This window comes from Arachis hypogaea, chromosome 10 (genome assembly GCF_003086295.3).
Source record: "Arachis hypogaea cultivar Tifrunner chromosome 10, arahy.Tifrunner.gnm2.J5K5, whole genome shotgun sequence".
NCBI classification, from domain to species: domain Eukaryota; kingdom Viridiplantae; phylum Streptophyta; class Magnoliopsida; order Fabales; family Fabaceae; genus Arachis; species Arachis hypogaea.
The window spans coordinates 112,862,444-112,882,754 of NC_092045.1; the positions used below are offsets into that span (position 1 = coordinate 112,862,444).

Below are 20,311 nucleotides of genomic sequence, written 5' to 3' on the forward strand. Positions count from 1 at the left end.
TGCCTGTGACCCTATACTCTGTCGATCTTTTTCAACTTTCTTAGATGGTGCTGCTTTACTTTGGTTTTCTAAGATTCCTGCAAGTTCAATCTCTTGTTTCGAGGAATTGGCAGGGTCCTTCTTTGACTATTTTGCAGCTTCAAGGATATATGTGCACGGATTTGACTACCTCAGCACTATCAAACAAGGCTTGTACGAGAACTTAAAGGACTATATGACGGGATTTGCCAAAGCAACCATGGAAATCCCCGACCTCAGCCCTGAAGTGCACCTAAACACATTAAAGAGCAGCCTCCGTCCTGGGAAGTTCCAGGAAACCATCGCTGTTACCAAGCTAAAAATATTAGCAGAATTTTGAGACAAAGCTGCGGGTCAAATGGAGATTGAGAAACTCCGTGAAGGTCGGCGAATAGACAAGCACCAACCTCGCCGATACGAAGAAAGACAACTGAGGTTACAGACCAATAAGGAGCTCAAAAAACCTTTCAAGTTGACCCCGAAGTTTGACTCCTACACTAAATTCAACACAAAAAGGGAGAACATAATCAAAGAGATCATTCACAACAAACTCATAAAGCCGCCAAGCAAATCGGGGACTTACCAAGACCAAAAATATATGGACAAAACTAAGCACTACGCTTTCCACCAGAAGTTCAGTCATACCACTAATGAATATGTCATGGCCAAAGATTTGCTCGAAAGACTGGCACGGCAAAGACTATTAGATAAATATATCGGCAGCAGAATGCAACGAGACTCATCAACCTCGGCCGCAGTAGGACATTAGACAACAAGCGCCGAAAAGGACCAATGGCAGCACAATCAATCCCAACCACCTAAAAGGATCATCAGCTACATATTGGGAAGATTTGCATGGGGTGGAGATACAAGCTCGGCCAGGAAAAGGAGCTATCAAATTATGTTGACATTACAGGATGACACGCCAAGATAAACGCCTACTTTCCACATTCCGGATATCACATTTCAAAAGAAAGATTTTGAATTCAGGACCCCTAACCTCGATGACCCAGTGGTAATCTCTGTGTCAACAAAAGACCTTTTGATTCGAAAGGTCCTCTTGGATCCAGGAAGCAGTGCCGATGTCATATTCTTACCCACCTTCAAAAAGATGCAGTTAAATGACAAAGTGCTACAACCATTCTCTGGAGAGTTGGTCAGATTTTTTGGGAAAAGAGTCCTTGTGACAGGTTATGTTTGGGTGAGGATGACCTTAGGGGAGTACCCTAACTCAAAAACTTTAGATATTTAGTACTTAATTGTCAATTGCTTTAGTCCTTATAATATTATATTAGGAATGCCGTCTTTAAATGCTTCCGGAGCTATAGTCTCCACAATTCACCTGTGTGTCAAGTTTTGCTCGCAGGACGGAACCATAGCGACGATACGTTCGGACAGAAAAGAGGCAAGACAATATTACAATGCAGGACTCAAAATGAAACAGCAACCAACACCAAGAGTAAACTCGGTATCAATGTTCTGAAAACTGGTTCGAACCGGCCGGTCAGACCGGTCGAACCGTGAACCGGACTGAAAAACGGATCGGTCAATCATCAAAACCGCAAGATTAAAAAATCGAAATTAAACCGACGAACCGGCCGGTAACCGGTCGGTCGAACCGAACCGTGACCCGGCCGATTTTTAAGTTAGCAACAAAACGCTGCCGTTTTTGAGTTTTTTTCCCTCTAAAGTCTGAATCCTAAATCACGAAAACTCCCAAGGCTGAGACTGAGATTCCTAATTGGCTTCGCTGCTCTCTCTGCTTCAGTGGTTCCCATTGTTGATGATTCTTCTTCGAGCAAGCTTGCTTCACTGAAGTCACTAGCGTCACCGCGTCACACGGGTCGAGGGCTCGCCGTTGAGACACCGCCGTTGCGCCACCTAGAGCCATCGAGAACTGAGAAGTGAGAACGGCTCACTCTCACACGGGTCGAGCCACCGCTGTCGAGCCACCGTAGCAGCCGTGGAGAACTGAGAAGGTGCCTTCGCTGTCTCCCACCGCCTCACTCTCACTCTCCCTTCCCCCATCTCTACTTCTTCTCTATCTTCCAGGTCTCAGCCCTTCCCCTGTTCTATTCATTTTGTTGCTATAGCTAGTTAATTTTGATTAGATTAGTTAGTTAGAAATGCATGTTAGTTGATTAGGTGGTTAGCGAATTTGAGCTGGATAGTAGATTTAGGTTTGTTTTGAATAATGATGATGATTGAAAGTGTTGTTGTTCTATTGATTTTCTTGCTTTGTTTGTGCTGTATGGTTTGCTTCTGTGCCAATTTGGCTTGATTGATGTTGTTGTATACTGATTTATTGCTGCCTTATCCTGCCTATTGATGCTGAGTCTTGTTTTAATTTGAGCCTAATCACTGGATTCAATTAGGAGCATTTGTGTGGATTCATGTTGCTTGCTTGTGCAGTGAGAATTTTTGCTGAATTCCTGTTTCATTTTGTTCTGATGCTGTGTTGTAAGCCAGTATTTCTGTACATAGTTTAAATATTTACAACTTTTTTTTGCTAAAAATTTATGGCTGATTTGGATTTGTTGAGGAAGATTCAAGATTTATTATCCCTCTCTTGAGTTGAATGAAGTTTTTGTCAAAGTTAAAAGAATGTATCTGAGCAATTGCAACATGCATTGTTACTATTACACACAGCAATTTGATGATTTGTTTGATCTTTGTTGCCTGTATTGGTGTGTGTTGATGGCCTGAAGTTTTGAGCTATTTGTTAGATATGAGTTTATATTGTGAGCTTAATTACAGAAGAGGTCTTGCTACTTTGTTGAATTCTGCAGTTTAATCACCAAATTAAACTCTTTTAGTCTACTCTCTACATCTCTTTCTACCTACTCTATCTGTGTATATGCACATTTTAATTTCTTGCAAGCAACTCATCGTGAATAAACATTGTTTCCATTATTTACATGAGGGGTTTTTTGAGGTATACATACTTGCTTCTCTCGGTGTCTTTGTCTCTGTCTATCGGTGTCTCTGTCCCCTTTTGCAACCATTGTCTCTTTTATAGTGATATCTGATATGTGGTTTACTGATATAGTAAAGTTTTGTGAACTCTAATTCAAGTCATTCAACTGTGAACTGATATAGTGATATAGTGATTGAATAATTATTTTTATGTGAACTGTGAAGTGTGAACTGATATAGTGATTGAATAATTGATTGAATAATTGTTTGCTTGTTTCAACTGATTTTTCAACTGAATAATTGAAATTGAAATTGAAATTCTGCAACTAATTGATAGGTAGGTTTTGTTTGTTTATTTCTCTTGAATTGAAATTGAAATTCTGCAACTAATTTTCTGGTTTGAGTGAGTAAGAGTCAGCTTTTTCTGCTATTTAACTTCATGTTGTTTTATGCTTATGTGTTTGTTCATTCTTGGGGTGTTACACTAATATTTTTGTTTTAAGTCTTCTGAAAATACCAGGGTGTTATATTTTGGTTTATGTAATACTTTTAATTTTGATGATATTTCAAGATTTATATTAGACTATAATTATATTTTAATGTGTTTATTTATATTTTATTTATTATTTTATTATAAAACAATTTTTTCGGTTCAACTACGGTTGAACCGGTTGAACCTATGAACCAGTGAACTAGTAGCTAGAGCGGTTCGATGACCGGTTCGATTTTCAGAACCTTGCTCGGTATACAATACTGATGATATACCAGAATTTGCCGAGCTCGATCCTCAGACTGATCAGGAAACACGACCTACTCCAATCAATGATCTGCCAAAGGTAAGAATCTCAAACAACAAAAGTCAAACAACTAACGTTGTTTCTGCCTTATCTGCAGGATACGAGGACCAAATCGCCAAATTACTTCAGGCAAATGCCGACCTCTTTGCATGGACCCCGGCTGATATGCCAGGGATAGATCCAGAAGTCGTAAGCCACAGACTTGCTTTATATCCCAAAGCTCAACCAGTTAAACAAAAGAAGAGGCACCTAGGACAAGAAAAAACAGATGCAGCCATAAAAGAAACACAAAAACTACTAAGTGTAGGGTTCATCAGTGAAATCCATTTCACATCCTGGCTAGTGAATGTAGTGATGGTAAAAAAGAATTCAAGCAAATGGCGAATGTGCGTTGACTTCACTGATTTAAGCAAAGCCTGCCCAAAGGACTCTTATCCATTGCCCTGTATTGATAAGCTCGTCGACAACACTTCTGGTTACAAAATATTAAGCTTCATGGATGCCTATTTAGGTTTTAACCAAATACTCATGCACCCTGCAGATGAAGACAAAACTGCCTTTATAAGAGAGCATGAGAATTTCTGCTACAAAGTCATGCCTTTTGGCATAAAAAATGCAGGGGCCACTTATCAACATCTGATGGACAAGATTTTTCAAAAACAAATCGGGAGGAACATGGAGGTATATGTTGATGACATGGTCGTCAAATCAAAAAATGAAGAAAATCATCTGTCTGACCTCAAGGAGGTGTTCGAGCAGTTGAGAAAGTATAACATGCGCTTAAATCTAGAAAAATGCACCTTCTGGGTACAAAGGGGAAAGTTCCTCGGATTCCTGTTAACCCACAGAGGAATCGAGGCAAACCCCAACAAGTGTAACGCGGTCATATAGATGAAATCCCCAACAACAATCAAAGAAGTACAGCAATCAACGGGGAAGCTGGCGGCCTTGTCACGATTTTTACCAACAATAGCAACAATATCAACCCATTTTTGTAACACATTGAGAAAGTCAAACAAATTTGTATGATCGGACAAGTACGAAGAGGCCTTCACTGAATTCAAGCAAATCCTATCATCATCTCTGATCTTAAAGAGGCCAACAGATGGTAACACACTCTATTTGTATCTTTCAATTTCTGCTAATTCAATTTTATCTGTCCTTGTAATAGAAATAGGTCGGGAGCAGCACCCAGTCTATTTTATCAACAAAATCCTGCAGAATGCAGAAACTCGGTACCTAGCTATCGAAAAGTTATCTTTCTCTCTGGTGGTTATAGCACGACGCTTACGACATTACTTCCAAAGATACGAAATAATAGTTCTGAACTAATCATCGCTAAGGTAGGTGCTTACTCGTCTAGATTTGGCAAGAAGACTAACAAAATGGTCGGTAGAACTATCAGAATATGAAATCAAATACCAAGCTCATGGTTCACTCAAATCCCAAATACTCACCGATTTCATAGCAAAATTTACCTCAATGGAAGAAATCTACCCCGAGTGGGACTTGTATGTAGACGGTGCGTCTAACGAAGAAGGCGTGGGAGCTGGAATCGTCCTCAAAGACAGAGAAGGGCTCTGTATCAAGCAATCAATAAAATATATTTTTTCAGCTAGCAATAACCAATCCGAGTATGAGGCACTGCTGGCTGGTTTGAGACTGGCCAAAGAAAGTGGAATCCAACACATCAAGGTCTATTACGACTCCCTACTTGTCGTTCAACAGGAAAACAACATATTGTAACACCCTAATTACCCTAAACCTTACCTCATGCTGTAAAGTAAAGGTTAATCAGAGTCCACGACAATTCTAAGGCTTATACAACAATATATATAGAAGGAAATAATAATTCTAGAAGTCCGATGGAGTAATAAGCTCAAAAACAGAATTACAAAAGTGCAAACGTTCACACGAAGCTATAAACTTAATGCACAAGATATAGATATAAGATAATAGAACATATATAGATATAAGAGTATAATAGTCATAAGGAACTAGCCGCAGCCCGCAGAGTTTAAGCCGACTAGTATATACATACATACAGAGTTTTGAAGTAAAATAGCTTATACAATATCTCTCTCCAATAAGCCTCTAAGGCAAAATAAGTATAAAAGTGAGAGAATAAATCAAAATAACCCAAAGACTCCAAAACGTGATAAAGGTCCTCCGCTCTGTCACCATCAAGCAACTCACCGAAGTGGGTTGTGACCTGCATCTGAAAAACAACAACAAAATATGGAATGAGAACTAGAGGTTCTCAGTATGGTAACAGTGCCCAGTAATATAAGATATAAGACCTCGGAACACCAGAGACAATCGTAGAGCTTCATATCCATCATGTAATATATTTTATATTTTAATGTATATTTTACATTAATAACTGATTTTTGGTAAATAATTTTAATGTACATTTGAGATTAATGATTTTTTTTTACCTTTTTTTCTATAAACAAATTAAAATTTTATGCTGAGTCGAAAGTAATTAAAAATTTTATATGATTGTGTGAAAAATGGTATTATTATTAAGATTATTTCAATAAATTTTTACGTACTTGAATACAGTGTTAGGTGTAATTAATATAATTTCATTAGAATAACTTATGTTTAGTTACTTTAATTTATGTAGTAAAAAAAAATTGTAATAATTTTTCTAATTAATTTGAATTAAAAAATATTACTTTAATTTTTATGGTGTAATTGCCCTAAAAGAATATGGTGTAAATGCAGTTATTTTTATATGAAATTAATAGTTGAAAATTATTAAATGATAATTTAATTAAATATGTCAAATTATCTAAAAATTATTAGCTATCAATTTTATATAAAGATAACTGCATGTGAGTTTTCACAAAAGAGTATAAAATAACTATTTCGGTCAAACTCAACAAGAACTGGAGGTCCATCCGACAGACCCACAACCTGACGGATCAACGACCCGCTTAAACGACAGTGTCCCTCGCATGATAATTTCCTCAGCAGAGGTCTGGACAAGTGGACCAAAATGGAAAGATTCACCTGAGGAGAAGGAATAAAGGGGAGGGAACTCTCCCAGTTACGTTACTATTATCCTAATTAGCCATCTCATCGTATGGACGTTTACTTTATTATTGGAGTGTTCTTGCAGATGGTCCCACCCGCTGACCCGACGACGATTGCGGATACCACACCTCAGCTCTTGCGCTCAGGTTCCAATTTTCACTCCCAACGCCTCTCTCCAATCGACACAACGAGCTACCGAACAATAACTATTTAGCTATATTATTTGACAAACATTTGGCACGAGTTGGCTGAACAAGAGTAAAGGCATTGAAGCGTATAATATAACCGTCATTTTTTCGGGTTAATCGGGCTCAACTTGTTTAGCCCAAATTTTAGAGATAAAATTCATCTATTTAAACTGGTAAATGAACTGTGATCTGATGGATTTAGCTCATTTTAACGGTCTTACTCATTATTGTTTTTGTTTTACTCTCTTAACATGATAAAAATATGAAAAAATTAAATAAAAGAGGAAAAAAATAGATAATACTATAAAATTACTAGGAAGAAGAGGAAAAAAAGAAAAAAAACGTAGCAATAATAAAAAAAACAATGATAAAGAAAAAACACACGAAAAAAATATTTAAAAAAAAACGTTAAAAAACGGAAAAAGAAAAAAATACAAAAATATTTATATTAGTGGAATAATTTAAACGTGTATTCATACTCTTACTAATAAAATTGATTTCTATTGAATTTGGATAAATTTAATTAACTGGACTTAAATTGTTAAAAAACATTTTAGATGTGTGATAACTCATAAGACTATCCTATTTGGGGTCGAAAGCAATGCATGCAACTTCCGCTCAATTTTGAAGTGGCATGAAATATCTGCAAACATTTGGGTCAGATTGAAAATATTTTAAAATCTAAGGAGTGAATACCAAAACAAATCCGCAAATCTGATTCTGATCGAAGTGGTATGCAACATCTGCACAAAATTGACTGCGCAGCGGAACTTACCATACGCTAAGAATCGGATTCTCAAGTCTCAACTCAGAGCTCACCAAGCGAGAATCCAAATTCCCCAGGGAAAAAAAAGGAAGAAAAAGAATCCCCATTTTTTTTCATTTTATCTACATCTTATATTATAAATTATTCAGAGAAAATATCACAAGGAAAAATAAAGATACCATCCTTTTTTCTTTAAACTCTGTTGACTCGTTTAGAAAACTTTTTCCCTGCCCCCCAAACCCAAAACCCTAATCTCATTCTTCTCTATGGATCCCTCTCGCCGAGCACCGCGCTCAGCGATCGACCCCGTCCCCAAGTTCCGCCAAGTCGGGTTCTTCACTCCTGGAGCCCCGCCCGAACGCTCTCAATCGGGTCCACCCGACCCGACACACTCTACTCCCGTTTCCGACGTCTCACAATCCGCCAACTCGCTCTCTCCGGTCATGATCCCTCCGCCGCGCCACCTCTCCGACAATCTCGTCATCAACGCCCGCCCCACGCTTGCGTCCCCTCTCCGCGCAGATTCCCTCGCCGGTGGCGGAGTTAGCAGCTTCGGCGATTTCTTCCCCGCTCCGATGTCGCCGGCGACTCCAGCTTCTTCTTCGTACTCCAGCAGGATGGCCGCCGGCGAAGGGAGCTTCTTTGAGCGCCATGGTGGCGGAGGCGATAAGGGGAACAATGCCGGCAAAGTGGCGTCGTCATTTCCCCGCGGAGGATTCGACCTGACGGCGATGAAGAAGGTTAGTGGCATTGGCGGTGGCGGTGGTAGTGGCGTTGGTGTTCCGGCAAGTGAGCTGACCACCGTGTCCGTGGTGAATGATTCGCTAGCGATTCATGGTGAGCTTGCATCGAATTCTTGTTTCTAAATGATGTGTTTGTTAGATTGTTAATTTGATCTCAAATTGTCATTATGAATATGCATTGGATTTAAAACTCTGTTAAGTGGTGTGGTGCGAGAGTAGAAATTTGAGTTTCGAAGATTTAACTGTCTGAGTCTGAGTCTGAGTCGGTGTATGCTATGTTGAAATAGTGAGAGTAAAGAAACTGAGTGATATAAAAACTTTATTCGTTGTAGATTGAGAAGAACCCATAAGTAAGTTTTGTAAAGGGAGAAGGAGTGTCTCTGGGTCTTGTGAAAACAGTTAGTGCTGGATTCTGGAAACACTTAAGGCTTAAGTTAGGATACTGTTTGAATCCTTTCAATATATCAAATCTAGTGTTCACAAGAAATGGAACTGAAATTAGTATTTGTCTTAATTTGACCATAGAGTTTGTGGCATGCTGTTTCAAACCTCTAATCTTCTTTTATTTATTTATTTTTTGGGAGCATCTTTGGCAACAGGTGGTTTCAAATTCAATAAACTAATCTTTTTGTTAGAATTTTTTTTTTGAATTTTGGACATGAAATAATATTTTCTTGCAAGTTTGGAATTTTGATGGAATTGTTGTCTCCATTTATGATCTGTTTTAGCTTGGTTTTTGTTTCATTTCTTATTTTTGTTCCTCTATCTCCCTTAGAAAAAGAGAAAGCAAACAGAGGAGGAGGGTCAGCTGTGGAAGCAAAAGACCAATCTACTGGTTCAAAACAACAAAAACCAAAGACCACAAAAGCTGAAAGGCGAGCTCTTCAAGAATCTCAACGTGCCGCAAAGGCTGCTGCAAAAGGTGTGTTATCATGCTCTAGTTTAGTTAGATATGTTAATTTGCCTGCCCGTGGCTCCACCTTAAGCTAGCTTATTGAAAACTCTCTTACCATGGACATATTATGCAATTCTATGTTTATTTTTTTTTCATATATGGCTGTATGACTAGTAATAGGACTTGGTTCATTTAGAATAGACACATTCCTCAGGATTCACTGGACTTGTATTGTGTTTTGTAATGATTTTAAGTTTAACCATGCCTAAAATTGGATGCGTAGATCAACAAAGGGTTGGTTGAAGTAGTAGACAACTTTGTTCCCTTGAAGGGAATGCAAATTCAAGTCATACGGATATTGAGAAGTGCTATAGAGCAACCATGGGGGATTGTAGAAGATTAGTGGTGTAATTAGGTAAAGGGAATTTAGGCATGTCAATGGGCCCACAGCTCCTTAACAGACCTGATGAGCTGTCCTTCTCTGGTTGGTATTGAGTATCCCATTTGATTCCCTCTCTTTGTTTGAGGTTTTTTTTCCCCCCGGGAGGGTTGCTGGGTGGAAGTTTAAGGGAGCTCATTCTACAAATGGTAAACTTGGAATTGGACATTGAGAGAGATGAAAAACCCACGAGAGTGGGTCAAATAGAGACAGCCTGATGATAGCCAGAGGTAGAGGGAGAGAGACTGCGGAAAATTTTGGAAGATAAAAGAGATCCAAGTAGAAATGGATGAGTTAGACACTGAAATACTCAATGACAGGGCATTATGGTTCTATGTGGTCCATCTAACCAACTCTACCTAGTGGAATAAAGTTTTGTTGTCATTATACGGCTACTTCTTGTTATTTTTTATCTTCATCAACAGAGTCCATATTGGATACCTTTTGAGAGTATTAATATTATGTAAAATTTCCCTTTCTTTTCTCTCCCTATACCGAGTATTTATCATGATGATGCTAATAAGATAGCTTTAAAAATGTGTCATTAGCTGAAGGCAACAAGGCATCTGGAGCTGCAACTTCAGTGAATGCAAAACCAGCCAAAGCTGCCAAGCCCACACCAAAAGTTGATAATGCTGCAGTTGCAGCATCTGAGAAGAAGGGTGGTGATTGTCCTCCAGAAAAGGATAGAAAGAAGGATGTTCCTCAACCACGAATGCAATATGATGACAAGAGTCGAGTGGAGAAAGCTAAGCGACGAGCTGTGGTGAAACAAACTGAAGCTAGGAACAGAGTTGAGTTGTTCAGGCATTTACCACAATATGAACACGGAAGTCAGCTTCCAGATCTTGAGTCAAAGTTTTTTCATCTGGATCCTGTACATCCAGCTGTTTATAAGGTATTTGCGGTTTTCTGGTATCCATTATCCATTATTTCGTGTATGTTACACTTCATGTTCATATAAGGTCCTCCCATGTTTGGGACCACTTTGTTAGTTTTTTGATTGTTATATGTAATGATTATGATAAATAATTAACTGGTCATATGAAAGAAATAAATATAGATAATTAAAACCGAGTCCAACAACTTTTTAGAATTGCAAGTTAATCCTTGTGTGCTCTTCCTGAGTTGTCTCTTTGCCTGCCATATCTAGTTTCAGTGGCTCAACATTGTGAGTAAGAATATACTAACTTTAGCACTCACAGTTGTTTCTCAGTTTGTCATAAAAAATACAATATTGATGGCATGACTAAAGGAAACCCATAACCCATAAGCCCAAGTTTCTTTGTTTCCCTTGCTCAGTGCACCGAACCCAAGTTTATGTAACTGCTGATACGGGTACTGAAACCAAGGTTGCAATAGCTCCAAATTCAGTATAAACCAAGGTTCCAGTAACTCCAAATTCAGTATATGTAAGTTTATTCAATAAAATATAACATCAATAAATTGTTGGGATGTTAATATTTAGAAAGTAAAGGCCATGTTTTGAATGGTTAAATGGTTAATGTGGCCACATGGAATAAAGAATAGTGCTTGTCCCTCAAGGCCTCCATGGGATGATTAGAAGGACAAGAGAGTAGGACATGTTTCCTGTTCAAGCTTTTCCCTCAAGCCACATTGATGTTGGCCTATAGTGATATATTCAATATAATCTGTTCTGGTCTTGCATTTTAATGCACAACAGTGTCTTGAACTCTCCTCCAAATTGCATTCGCAATAAAAATCTTAATGATCTTCATTGTGGTTTGTTAGGTGGGTTTGCAGTATTTGTCTGGCGATATATGTGGTGCTAATGCTCGTTGTATTGCAATGTTTCAAGCATTTCAAGAAGCCATAAAAGACTATAGAGTTCCACCTGAGAAGACTCTTGTGAGAGACTTAACAGCAAAAATAGGTAGTTATGTTTCATTTCTAAATGAGTGTAGGCCTATTTCAATCAGCATGGGAAATGCAATTAGATTTCTCAAAAGTCGGATAGCCAAGCTACCTTTGACCCTGTCTGAGTCAGAAGCCAAAGTTTCTCTCCAGTCAGATATTGAGCGTTTTATAAGTGAGAAGATTGTACTTGCCAACAAGGTGATAGTCAAGCATGCTGTCACCAAAATAAGAGATGGTGATGTTCTTCTAACTTATGGATCATCATCGGCAGTTGAAATGATACTGTTACATGCACATGAATTGGGAAAACAGTTTCGTGTTGTTGTAGTTGATTCTCGTCCAAAGCTTAGAGGACAGCTTTTACTTCGGAGGCTTCTGGAGAAGGGTCTTAGCTGTGAATACACTCATATAAATGCTGTTTCATACATAATGCATGAAGTTACCCGAGTTTTTCTGGGTGCTTCGTCAGTGTTGTCTAATGGAACGGTATATTCAAGGGTTGGGACTGCATGTGTTGCAATGGTTGCTCATGCGTTCCGAGTACCTGTCATAGTATGTTGTGAGGCCTATAAATTTCATGACAGGGTACAGCTGGATTCGATATGCTCAAATGAACTTGGTATGTATAATGATAATTTTAGATGATGAGAAGATCCTCTTTATGATTTATAATTTGACCTTTTGCCTTGTGACTGTAAGATGTTGATGTTCCTATGATGTTTTTACAGGTGATCCAGATATAATTTCAAATGTTCGGGGTAGAGAGGATGTCAACTACTTGGATGGTTGGGCCAATGTTGAAAATCTACAACTTTTAAATCTGATGTAAGCATTTTAAATTGTCCAAATACGATGCGAATTTGTCATTTGCTCACTCTAACCTTCTGGTTTCTCCTTATACATTATTGGCAGTTATGATGCAACACCTTCAGATTATGTTTCAATGATAGTCACAGATTATGGCATGGTAAGTTCTGGAGTTATAAAGATGTTGACATTCTCAACATGCATTATCACTTCATTTCATATCTTCACACTTGGATCATATGATAATTCAATTTTTTATTGACATTTTTATTATGGCAGGTGCCCCCCACAAGTGTTCCTGTAATTGTAAGAGAATATGGGAGAGAGCAGGTCTGGATTTAAATTATGCAATTGTGGATCGGCTCAATTTGGTTGGCTTCCAAAATCTATTTGAAATCATGGTAACAATAAATTTAAAGATTTTAGTTGTTGTATTATTCCCCCATCTTGGAATAATGTGATGTAGTGTACCTTTCTCTTCTGAAGTTACTTACAATTCTGTATTTGCCTGTCCAAGCGAAGAGTGCAAAATTTTGCCTCTCCAGGCAGATTTAGTATGCATTCTCATTCCAAAATTATGTATTCAAGTTTTGCATAATTATGCTACAGTTTTGGGTTTTTGCCAAGTTTTAGTTTTGACCGGCTGGAATCGTAGCTTGTTCCCTTGCAGAGTGCTTACATTTTATCTTATATAGGGTGAGGAGTCCAGAAGGCCAAAATAAGAAAAAAGAGTACGGGGGCAATGATTGTTTCAAACCATTCAAAAATATTCTTGTTCCTTTCATGTTTCAACTTTTTATTTTCAAACAATAACTATTTAAAAAAGAGGTGTTTGACGTAAGAAAAACAATTATATAACAAAGGTTTTTTTATATGTAACGATCACAACCACAAATTTTATTCCATTAGTTTAGGATCAGTTAAACGGATCAAACGATACTATATATCATTACATTCTGCTACTTTTTCCTTCAAAGAGTTAACCATTTATCGTTGCAACATATTTGATGTCATAGGCTTGATTGAGTTGATGCCATTGCTTTTTTGTTCTTGTTTGGTGTGTATTTATTAAAAAATTGAATTACACAAAGGAAATCGCTAGCATAATTTATGAAGTAAGAAATTTTTATGATACATTTATTAACTTCAAAATAACATTTTTAGATTCAAATTATTTTTGAAAGATTATAAAAAGAAATTTGAAAAGATGATTTTTTTTAATTTTTTAAGTTTCAATGTAATTTTTCCAAAATTCAGCCATATGCACCCTAATATTATGTTAGCTTTATTTATTTAACTATCAACTTCACATCTAGATAACAAAGCTTTCGTTTATTTAATAACAATAACAGTAATTAGGAATTAGTCGAGCTATTAACACACTAAATCACTTAAGCAAATATGGAGAAAATATGGAGATTGATTATCATATGATGTACCTATTTAAAAAAGTGATTATTTAAAATGAAGTATAGGGAGCCAATGGAATATTTGTACAATGTGTACAATGAAGGTTTAGGAATATTCGATTCAATAGGAGATCAAATGTTTATTATCTCTGGTACCCAGATGGTTATTATTGATAGTATGGATGTATTGTATTTGATAAATTTGTAGTATTTTATTCTGGATGTTTATTTTTTAACTTATATTTGGCCAAATAAATAGCCTATTGTACACATTGTACAAATACTCCATTGACTCTCTAGCGGGATTCATTTAAAATTATTTTATATTTAAAAATTATTAAATAATTTAATATAAGATTTAGCTAATATGTATTTTTAGGATATATAATAAGATTATTATTAATAGAATATTTTAAATATTTTTATTTAATAAATATAAAATAAATATATTAAAAACTTTTTGTATTTTTAAAAAAAATTATTTATTATTTTAACATATATTTTTAAGACATAAGTTAGATAAATTCTTTAATATATTTGTCTGAATTATTTATGATAACATTTATGGTAACATCTTATGTATTCTTTGCCACCCATTCTAGTTCAAATTTTTAACAAGGAAGAGAGAGAGTTTGGATGGAATTTGGACGGAAAGGATGCCCTTATTTTTCAGCAACGCAACCTGAATATAAGTCAAGAAATAAAACACAATCCAGTTTTACAGAGTGTTGCGAATTTCACGAAGTCGATGCCGACTTCACTCTGCTATGGTAATTCCTAAACTGTTCAAAACCGTTAGGTTTTTCTTCTTCTTCTCACTTCCTCACTCTCCTCCTTCTTATTCTTCCACCTGTCTCTTCTCCAATATCACTTCTTCTCCTTCCACAATTTTCCTCCGCCTTTTCCACTCCCCAAGTTCCTTCCTTTTCTCAACTCCGACCTCTTCTTCTACTATGCACTCTGATATTCATAACTATGCCACCACATGCTCCAGCGCTGCTCTTCACTTGCATTCACCTTCCACTCATAGGTATTTATATTTGAATTCGTATTCGTATTCGTATTCGAACTCTTATTCTTCTTACCGTGGTAGACTATCTGGTGAAGTTTCTGATATTGTTGCCTTGATTCGTGAGGATGGGAATGATTTAGGGATTAGGTTAAATAGGATGAACTTGCGTTTGTCTAATGCTTTGGTTGTTGAGGTTTTTGAGGTCTTGGCAATTGAGAGAGTTTCAGCACTGAGGTTCTTTGATTGGCTGAAAAACAACCATGCTGAGATTTGTGGCGATCCGGAGATAGGTTTCTTGGTTGTTAATAACTGTGGTCTCTTGGGAAATTATGAAGCTATGGTTCCAATTTTGAATGAATTTAACCTTAAAAGGGTGCCCTTGAGACGAAATGCTTTTGGATTCTTGCTGTTTTTGTGTTTGGACAAGGCTTCTGCAATCGAATGTGTAACCAAAACGATTGGTGTGCTAAATGAGGTTGGTGGGGCATGTCAAAGTTCTGGTTTTCGGTTATTGATAGAGATGTTGGGTGTTTTGGGGCTTGTTGATATAGCTAAATTTGTTTTAGGAACAATGAGAAGGAAGGTGAATCACTATAATATCTTAATAAGTATAATGTGCAAGAGAGATGATTGCAAAGGAGCAGAGGATTTGTTAAACGAGATGAAGAGAAGTGGTTGTGATCCAAACAGACTTACTTATAATTTGTTGATTAGTTGTCTATGCAAGAATGGTAAATTTGCAGAAGCTTTTGAAATGGTTAAAGCTATGGAAAAAGAGTGTGGTAGACCTGAGGCAAGCACCTTTGATATTCTTATTAACTTATCATGTAAACATCACCAGTTTGATTTAGTTTCAAAACTTCTTGATGAAATGACGCTGAAGGGTATTGAACCTTGTGTTTCAACTCATGCTGCGGTAATAAAGTGTTATTTTGCTTCAGGAAAATATGCGGAAGCGCATGAATACGTGGTTGGTACTACCATTAAGCGGAGTTTTTCCAGCAATGCAAACTACAGCTTACTTGCTGACCTTCATTTGAAGACAGGAAATGTTCTACTTGCGCAGAAGATTCTCTTCGAGATGATGGATAAGGGTCTTAAACCAAATTTTCCAGTGTACATGAAGATAAGGAAGCGTCTTCAAAAGAAAAATGAAATGGATTTGTCTATGGAATTATCAAGAAGATACTTGAACTTGATTGAAAAATGAAGAACTATTGTGACATTCATGTCATGTGATGCTTTAGTGTCATTCAGCATTGGCTCAGTATTGACTTTGCATTCAGAGAGGATGGCTGAAGATTGTTGCTTCATCAATATTTTCCTTGCATTCTGGTACGCGTGATTTCAATTCAGGTACCTGTCAAACAAGGAATGGCTGGATCTACTATTGCATCCACCAGGTACTCATCAAGGATCCCCAGATTATGTTTTCGGATATTTAATTGACACTAAACCTGACTTAATGACCTTTTCCTCACCACCGATGATGACTATCTGGGTCTGCTGTTATCTGTGAATCACCGGGTTTCTTGAGTATATCTTATGGAGCATGAATTTTTTACATATCCAGTTATCCTTAAATTTTTTTATCAATTTTTTTCCCTCTTGCTTGAAAGTAACTATAAGATTGAAATTGGGGGCAAAAATAATTTTATGTATACCTGTGTTGCTCGGATTGTATCAGTAAGAATAAATTGCTCTTGTTAATTTGTTATTAAAGAGAGAGAATAAAATGAAATAGCATAAGAAAAAGAACAAAATCATGTATAGTTCTCTAGATATGGTCTTTTTAGATTCTTCAACAAGTAAAACAAAGGTAGATGATAACATCAGTAGGGCGATATCTTAACTACTATACGCTTCTTGTGTGTTTTAAGATTGATTAGTTTTTTCCTGTCCTTATATGGTCTTTTTAGATTCTTCAACAAGTAAAACAAAGGTAGATGATAACATCAGTAGGGCGATATCTTAACTACTATACGCTTCTTGTGTGTTTTAAGATTGATTAGTTTTTTCCTGTCCTTATTTATCAACTATTTCCACTTTCTGATAGAAAGATGCTTATATATTGGTGATGATAAGTAGATACGCATGTAATATGGGGAATCTGTGTAAGCAGCTTTGTTTAATCACTGGAAACTTTGATCATAACGTGCTTAAACTCAGAATCAGAATCAGAACCAGAACCTCTGCATCATAAAAGAATTTTGTTTCCATCAAAATTCCTGATGAAGCTCAAGTAGAGTCATATAGGGTTAGCAAATCTTTAAGGAAATGAATAAGACTAGAAAATAAAAAATCAATTGAATTATAAATTGTTAGTGTAGATGACAGGTCTCTCTAAATTTTTCTATTGCTATATTTGGTAGCATTTATTTATGGAGAAAGGGTATATAGAGGGAGACAGGGAGTCAACCTTTGGAAGAGTGTTTGAAATGAGAGATAGGACTTAAACAGCTGGTCTTGGGATACAAAATTCATGTATTTTGGATACTTCCAAGAAGTGGGGACATTGGAGACGCAATATTGACCTCATTGCCCTGCTAGACCACCGCCGTTGCCGGTGGCCTTTCGGCAGCATTCAACAATGGTTTGGTCCTGTCTCATGCCACTCCCAAAGTAGATATAAAGACATTTTTTTGTACATCTATCTCCACTATACTGATATTTCTATCCATGAAATTCATATGCCACCTTTTCTGATCCATTTATATTTGTCCAATTATCTGGTTTTGTCAAAATCTTTCACCTTTTTCTTTTTTTGCCTCATGTAGAACAGCTTTAAAAGCTCTAGTAAGGAGTAGATTAGGTAGAGGCCTAAACATGGTAAAGGGAAGTCTGAGAACAAAATTATAGGCAAATCCATTCAGAATGAGCCATTGACATGGTCTCCAGTAGAATGAACCAACGTATCTGATTTATGTAATCACCTTCACTTAGTGAAAAAGGCTTTGTTGTTTATCATTTTTTCAAAGAATGACATGATTGACGCATTTCTTATTCATCTGTGGTTGTTGGCGACTTGGCGTTGTAAATGAGCCCGGCTGTTGATTTTAAAAGTGGATTCCCACTTCTTCCTCTTTGTGTGGCTGTGGTTGCATGTGAGGTTATGCAGTGGCCTGTTGATTAGTACCTTGCTTCTTCTTTGTTTACGCGTGTTATATTGCAACAACGATAAGGTGGCTTGGTTTGCCTTGGCCAAGAGGTTTTTTTTTTTGAATGCTTGCTCACGGTATCCTTTAGCTCGACAAGTTAATGACTAATATGAGCTTCATTTAGAAGTTTATCGCTGGCCAAAGGATTGCTCCATGCACAAGGTAAGTTTCGAACTTTTGACACTTATTTAGACGGACGAGTGAGTTGACCACTCGATCAATCCAAGTTGATTAAAGAGGAGATACCGGGTAAATACGGCATAATTAGGACTTCGCAAGGTAACAAAAACAAAAACGGCATCGGAAACCAAATTTGCACCATATATTAACATGATTTGGTTCTTGATACAATTTTGCTTTGTGGTCATGTCAAACAATAAAGGTCCCCCCCCCCCCCCCCCGGCCGCGTTTCTTTTCTTTTCAGTCCATTGACTTTGTGAATTGTTAGCTTTCCGATTTCAATTATAATGCCAATCTTCTTCTTTCACCGTGTCGGTTTGTGACCAATGTTTAAAAAACGAGTAATATTAAGAAACTAGTTTTTTTTATTTTTTTATTTATTTAAATTTTTAAATTATAAATTATAAATTTTAATTAAACCCTCTAACAAAATAAGAATTTTAAAAATTAAAAAAATTTACTAATATCAACTAATTTCTATACTTTTTCTTAAGAAAAGTATTAGCATTTTGCATTTTCATTCCCTTTAGCATATCTTTGACAAGCACTCACGTGGAAAATATTTAGAAAGTCAATCATTAGGCTCCAGGCTTGCGTATTGAAAGGTTGTTCTTTTCTAAAGGTTTGAAAGTCAACTGAAATTACAATTGGTTCACCTAATTCAAACTTTCCAATATGCATGATTATAAGTTGAGTTAAAGTTTTAGAAAAAAATGTATATATTCTAAAATAAAAAATTAATAAAGTGAAAAAGTATTGAACTGTCATATTGAACTGTCACACTTACAGTTTGCGGATGACACTATCTTGTTCTGCCCGCCGGAGACTGAAACAATTGTTAACTATAAGAGACTGTTGCGGTGCTTTGAGTTGATGTCGGGGCTGAGCATCAATTTTGAAAAATTAAATCTGATATCGGTGAACTGTGAGCAAAGATGGATTGATCAGGCATGTGGAATACTGGGATGCCAGCAAGCTGCTCTACCGGTAAGATACTTGGGAATTTCTTTAGGTGCAAATCCGCGGCTAGTAAAGACTTGGAAACCAATCATTGATAAGGTGGAACAGAAGCTTAGCTTGTGGAAAGCGAAGGTGTTGAATAAATCAGGGAAGCTGGTCCTTATCAAGTCGGTACTGAATAGTCTTCCCATATATTATCTTAGTCTGTACAAGATGCCGAAAGCCGTGGCAGACAAGCTGATCACTCTACAACGGAACTTTATGTGGTGTAAGGAGAATGGTAACTCTGGTATACCTATGGTTAAGTGGGAGCTAGTACAGGCTCCAAAAAAGGTGGGGGGCTTGGGGGTTGGTGATGCAATGCTAAGGAACACAGCGCTCCTGTTTAAGTGGTGGTGGCGGTTTTCAAAGGAGGATTGCCCGCTGTGGAAGAAGATTGTTTGTTCGTGTAACAAGTTGAACCCGAATGTAATGTTGGCAACTCAGCCTTTACAAGTAAAAGGAGGGCCTTGGAGGGACATCTGTCAGCTGAATATAAAAGAACCGCGGATTCGGGATAAAATGGTAAGTGGACTGGCAATGGAAATAGGCAATGGTATGCAAACCCGATTTTGGGAAGATAATTGGATTCAAGGGGGTGTTCTCAAAGGGAGTTATCCGAGACTATACTCTATCTCAAGCCAGCAAGGACTTCTAATTGGGGACTGTGGCTTTTGGGATGGGCTTGATTGGATTTGGAATTTCCAATGGAGGAGGGAGTTATTCCAATGGGAGCTAGAACTTGTCAATCAGCTGCATGAGAGGTTAAGGCCAGTGAGGTTGTCATCAGGTCGGGAGGACAGCGTGGTCTGGAAGTTTGACAATAAAGGTGTTTTCTCTACTCGTTCTGTGATACAGGCTATACAAGCGGAGACTCTTTCGGCTGAAATAACGAGTTATAGTTTCACGAGCTCCGTTTGGAAAGGTTTTGTTCCTCCGAGAATTGAGCTATTTGGGTGGTTTGTGCTAGTTGATCGAGTTAACACCAAGGAGCGGCTGGGTAAAATAGGAGTCAACATTCTGGGGGATAGTTTATGTGTAATGTGTACTAAGGAATTAGAATC

The 20,311-nt window shown here is 37.2% G+C and overlaps 3 protein-coding genes across 3 annotated transcripts; all 3 read left to right on the forward strand.

The window, feature by feature from the left end:
• The first annotated feature begins 376 nt into the window (after positions 1 to 376).
• LOC140175774 (uncharacterized) lies at positions 377 to 4,622 on the forward strand. Its single transcript, XM_072204327.1, has 3 exons — positions 377 to 711; positions 1,009 to 1,208; positions 3,703 to 4,622. Exons 1-3 carry the CDS (start codon positions 377 to 379, stop codon positions 4,620 to 4,622), a joined length of 1,455 nt encoding a protein of 484 aa, XP_072060428.1.
• Positions 4,623 to 7,522: 2,900 nt separating this feature from the next.
• On the forward strand, positions 7,523 to 13,115 carry LOC112716690 (uncharacterized). Its single transcript, XM_025768659.3, has 7 exons — positions 7,523 to 8,564; positions 9,246 to 9,392; positions 10,353 to 10,702; positions 11,557 to 12,301; positions 12,411 to 12,507; positions 12,595 to 12,649; positions 12,769 to 13,115. The coding sequence occupies exons 1-7, from the start codon at positions 7,994 to 7,996 to the stop codon at positions 12,829 to 12,831; spliced, it is 2,028 nt and encodes a 675-aa protein (XP_025624444.1). The 5' UTR covers positions 7,523 to 7,993; the 3' UTR covers positions 12,832 to 13,115.
• A 1,550-nt stretch (positions 13,116 to 14,665) lies between these two features.
• On the forward strand, positions 14,666 to 16,120 carry LOC112717994 (uncharacterized). The gene has a single exon (XM_025769908.1). It carries the CDS (start codon positions 14,666 to 14,668, stop codon positions 16,118 to 16,120), a length of 1,455 nt encoding a protein of 484 aa, XP_025625693.1.
• The last annotated feature ends 4,191 nt before the right edge of the window (positions 16,121 to 20,311 follow it).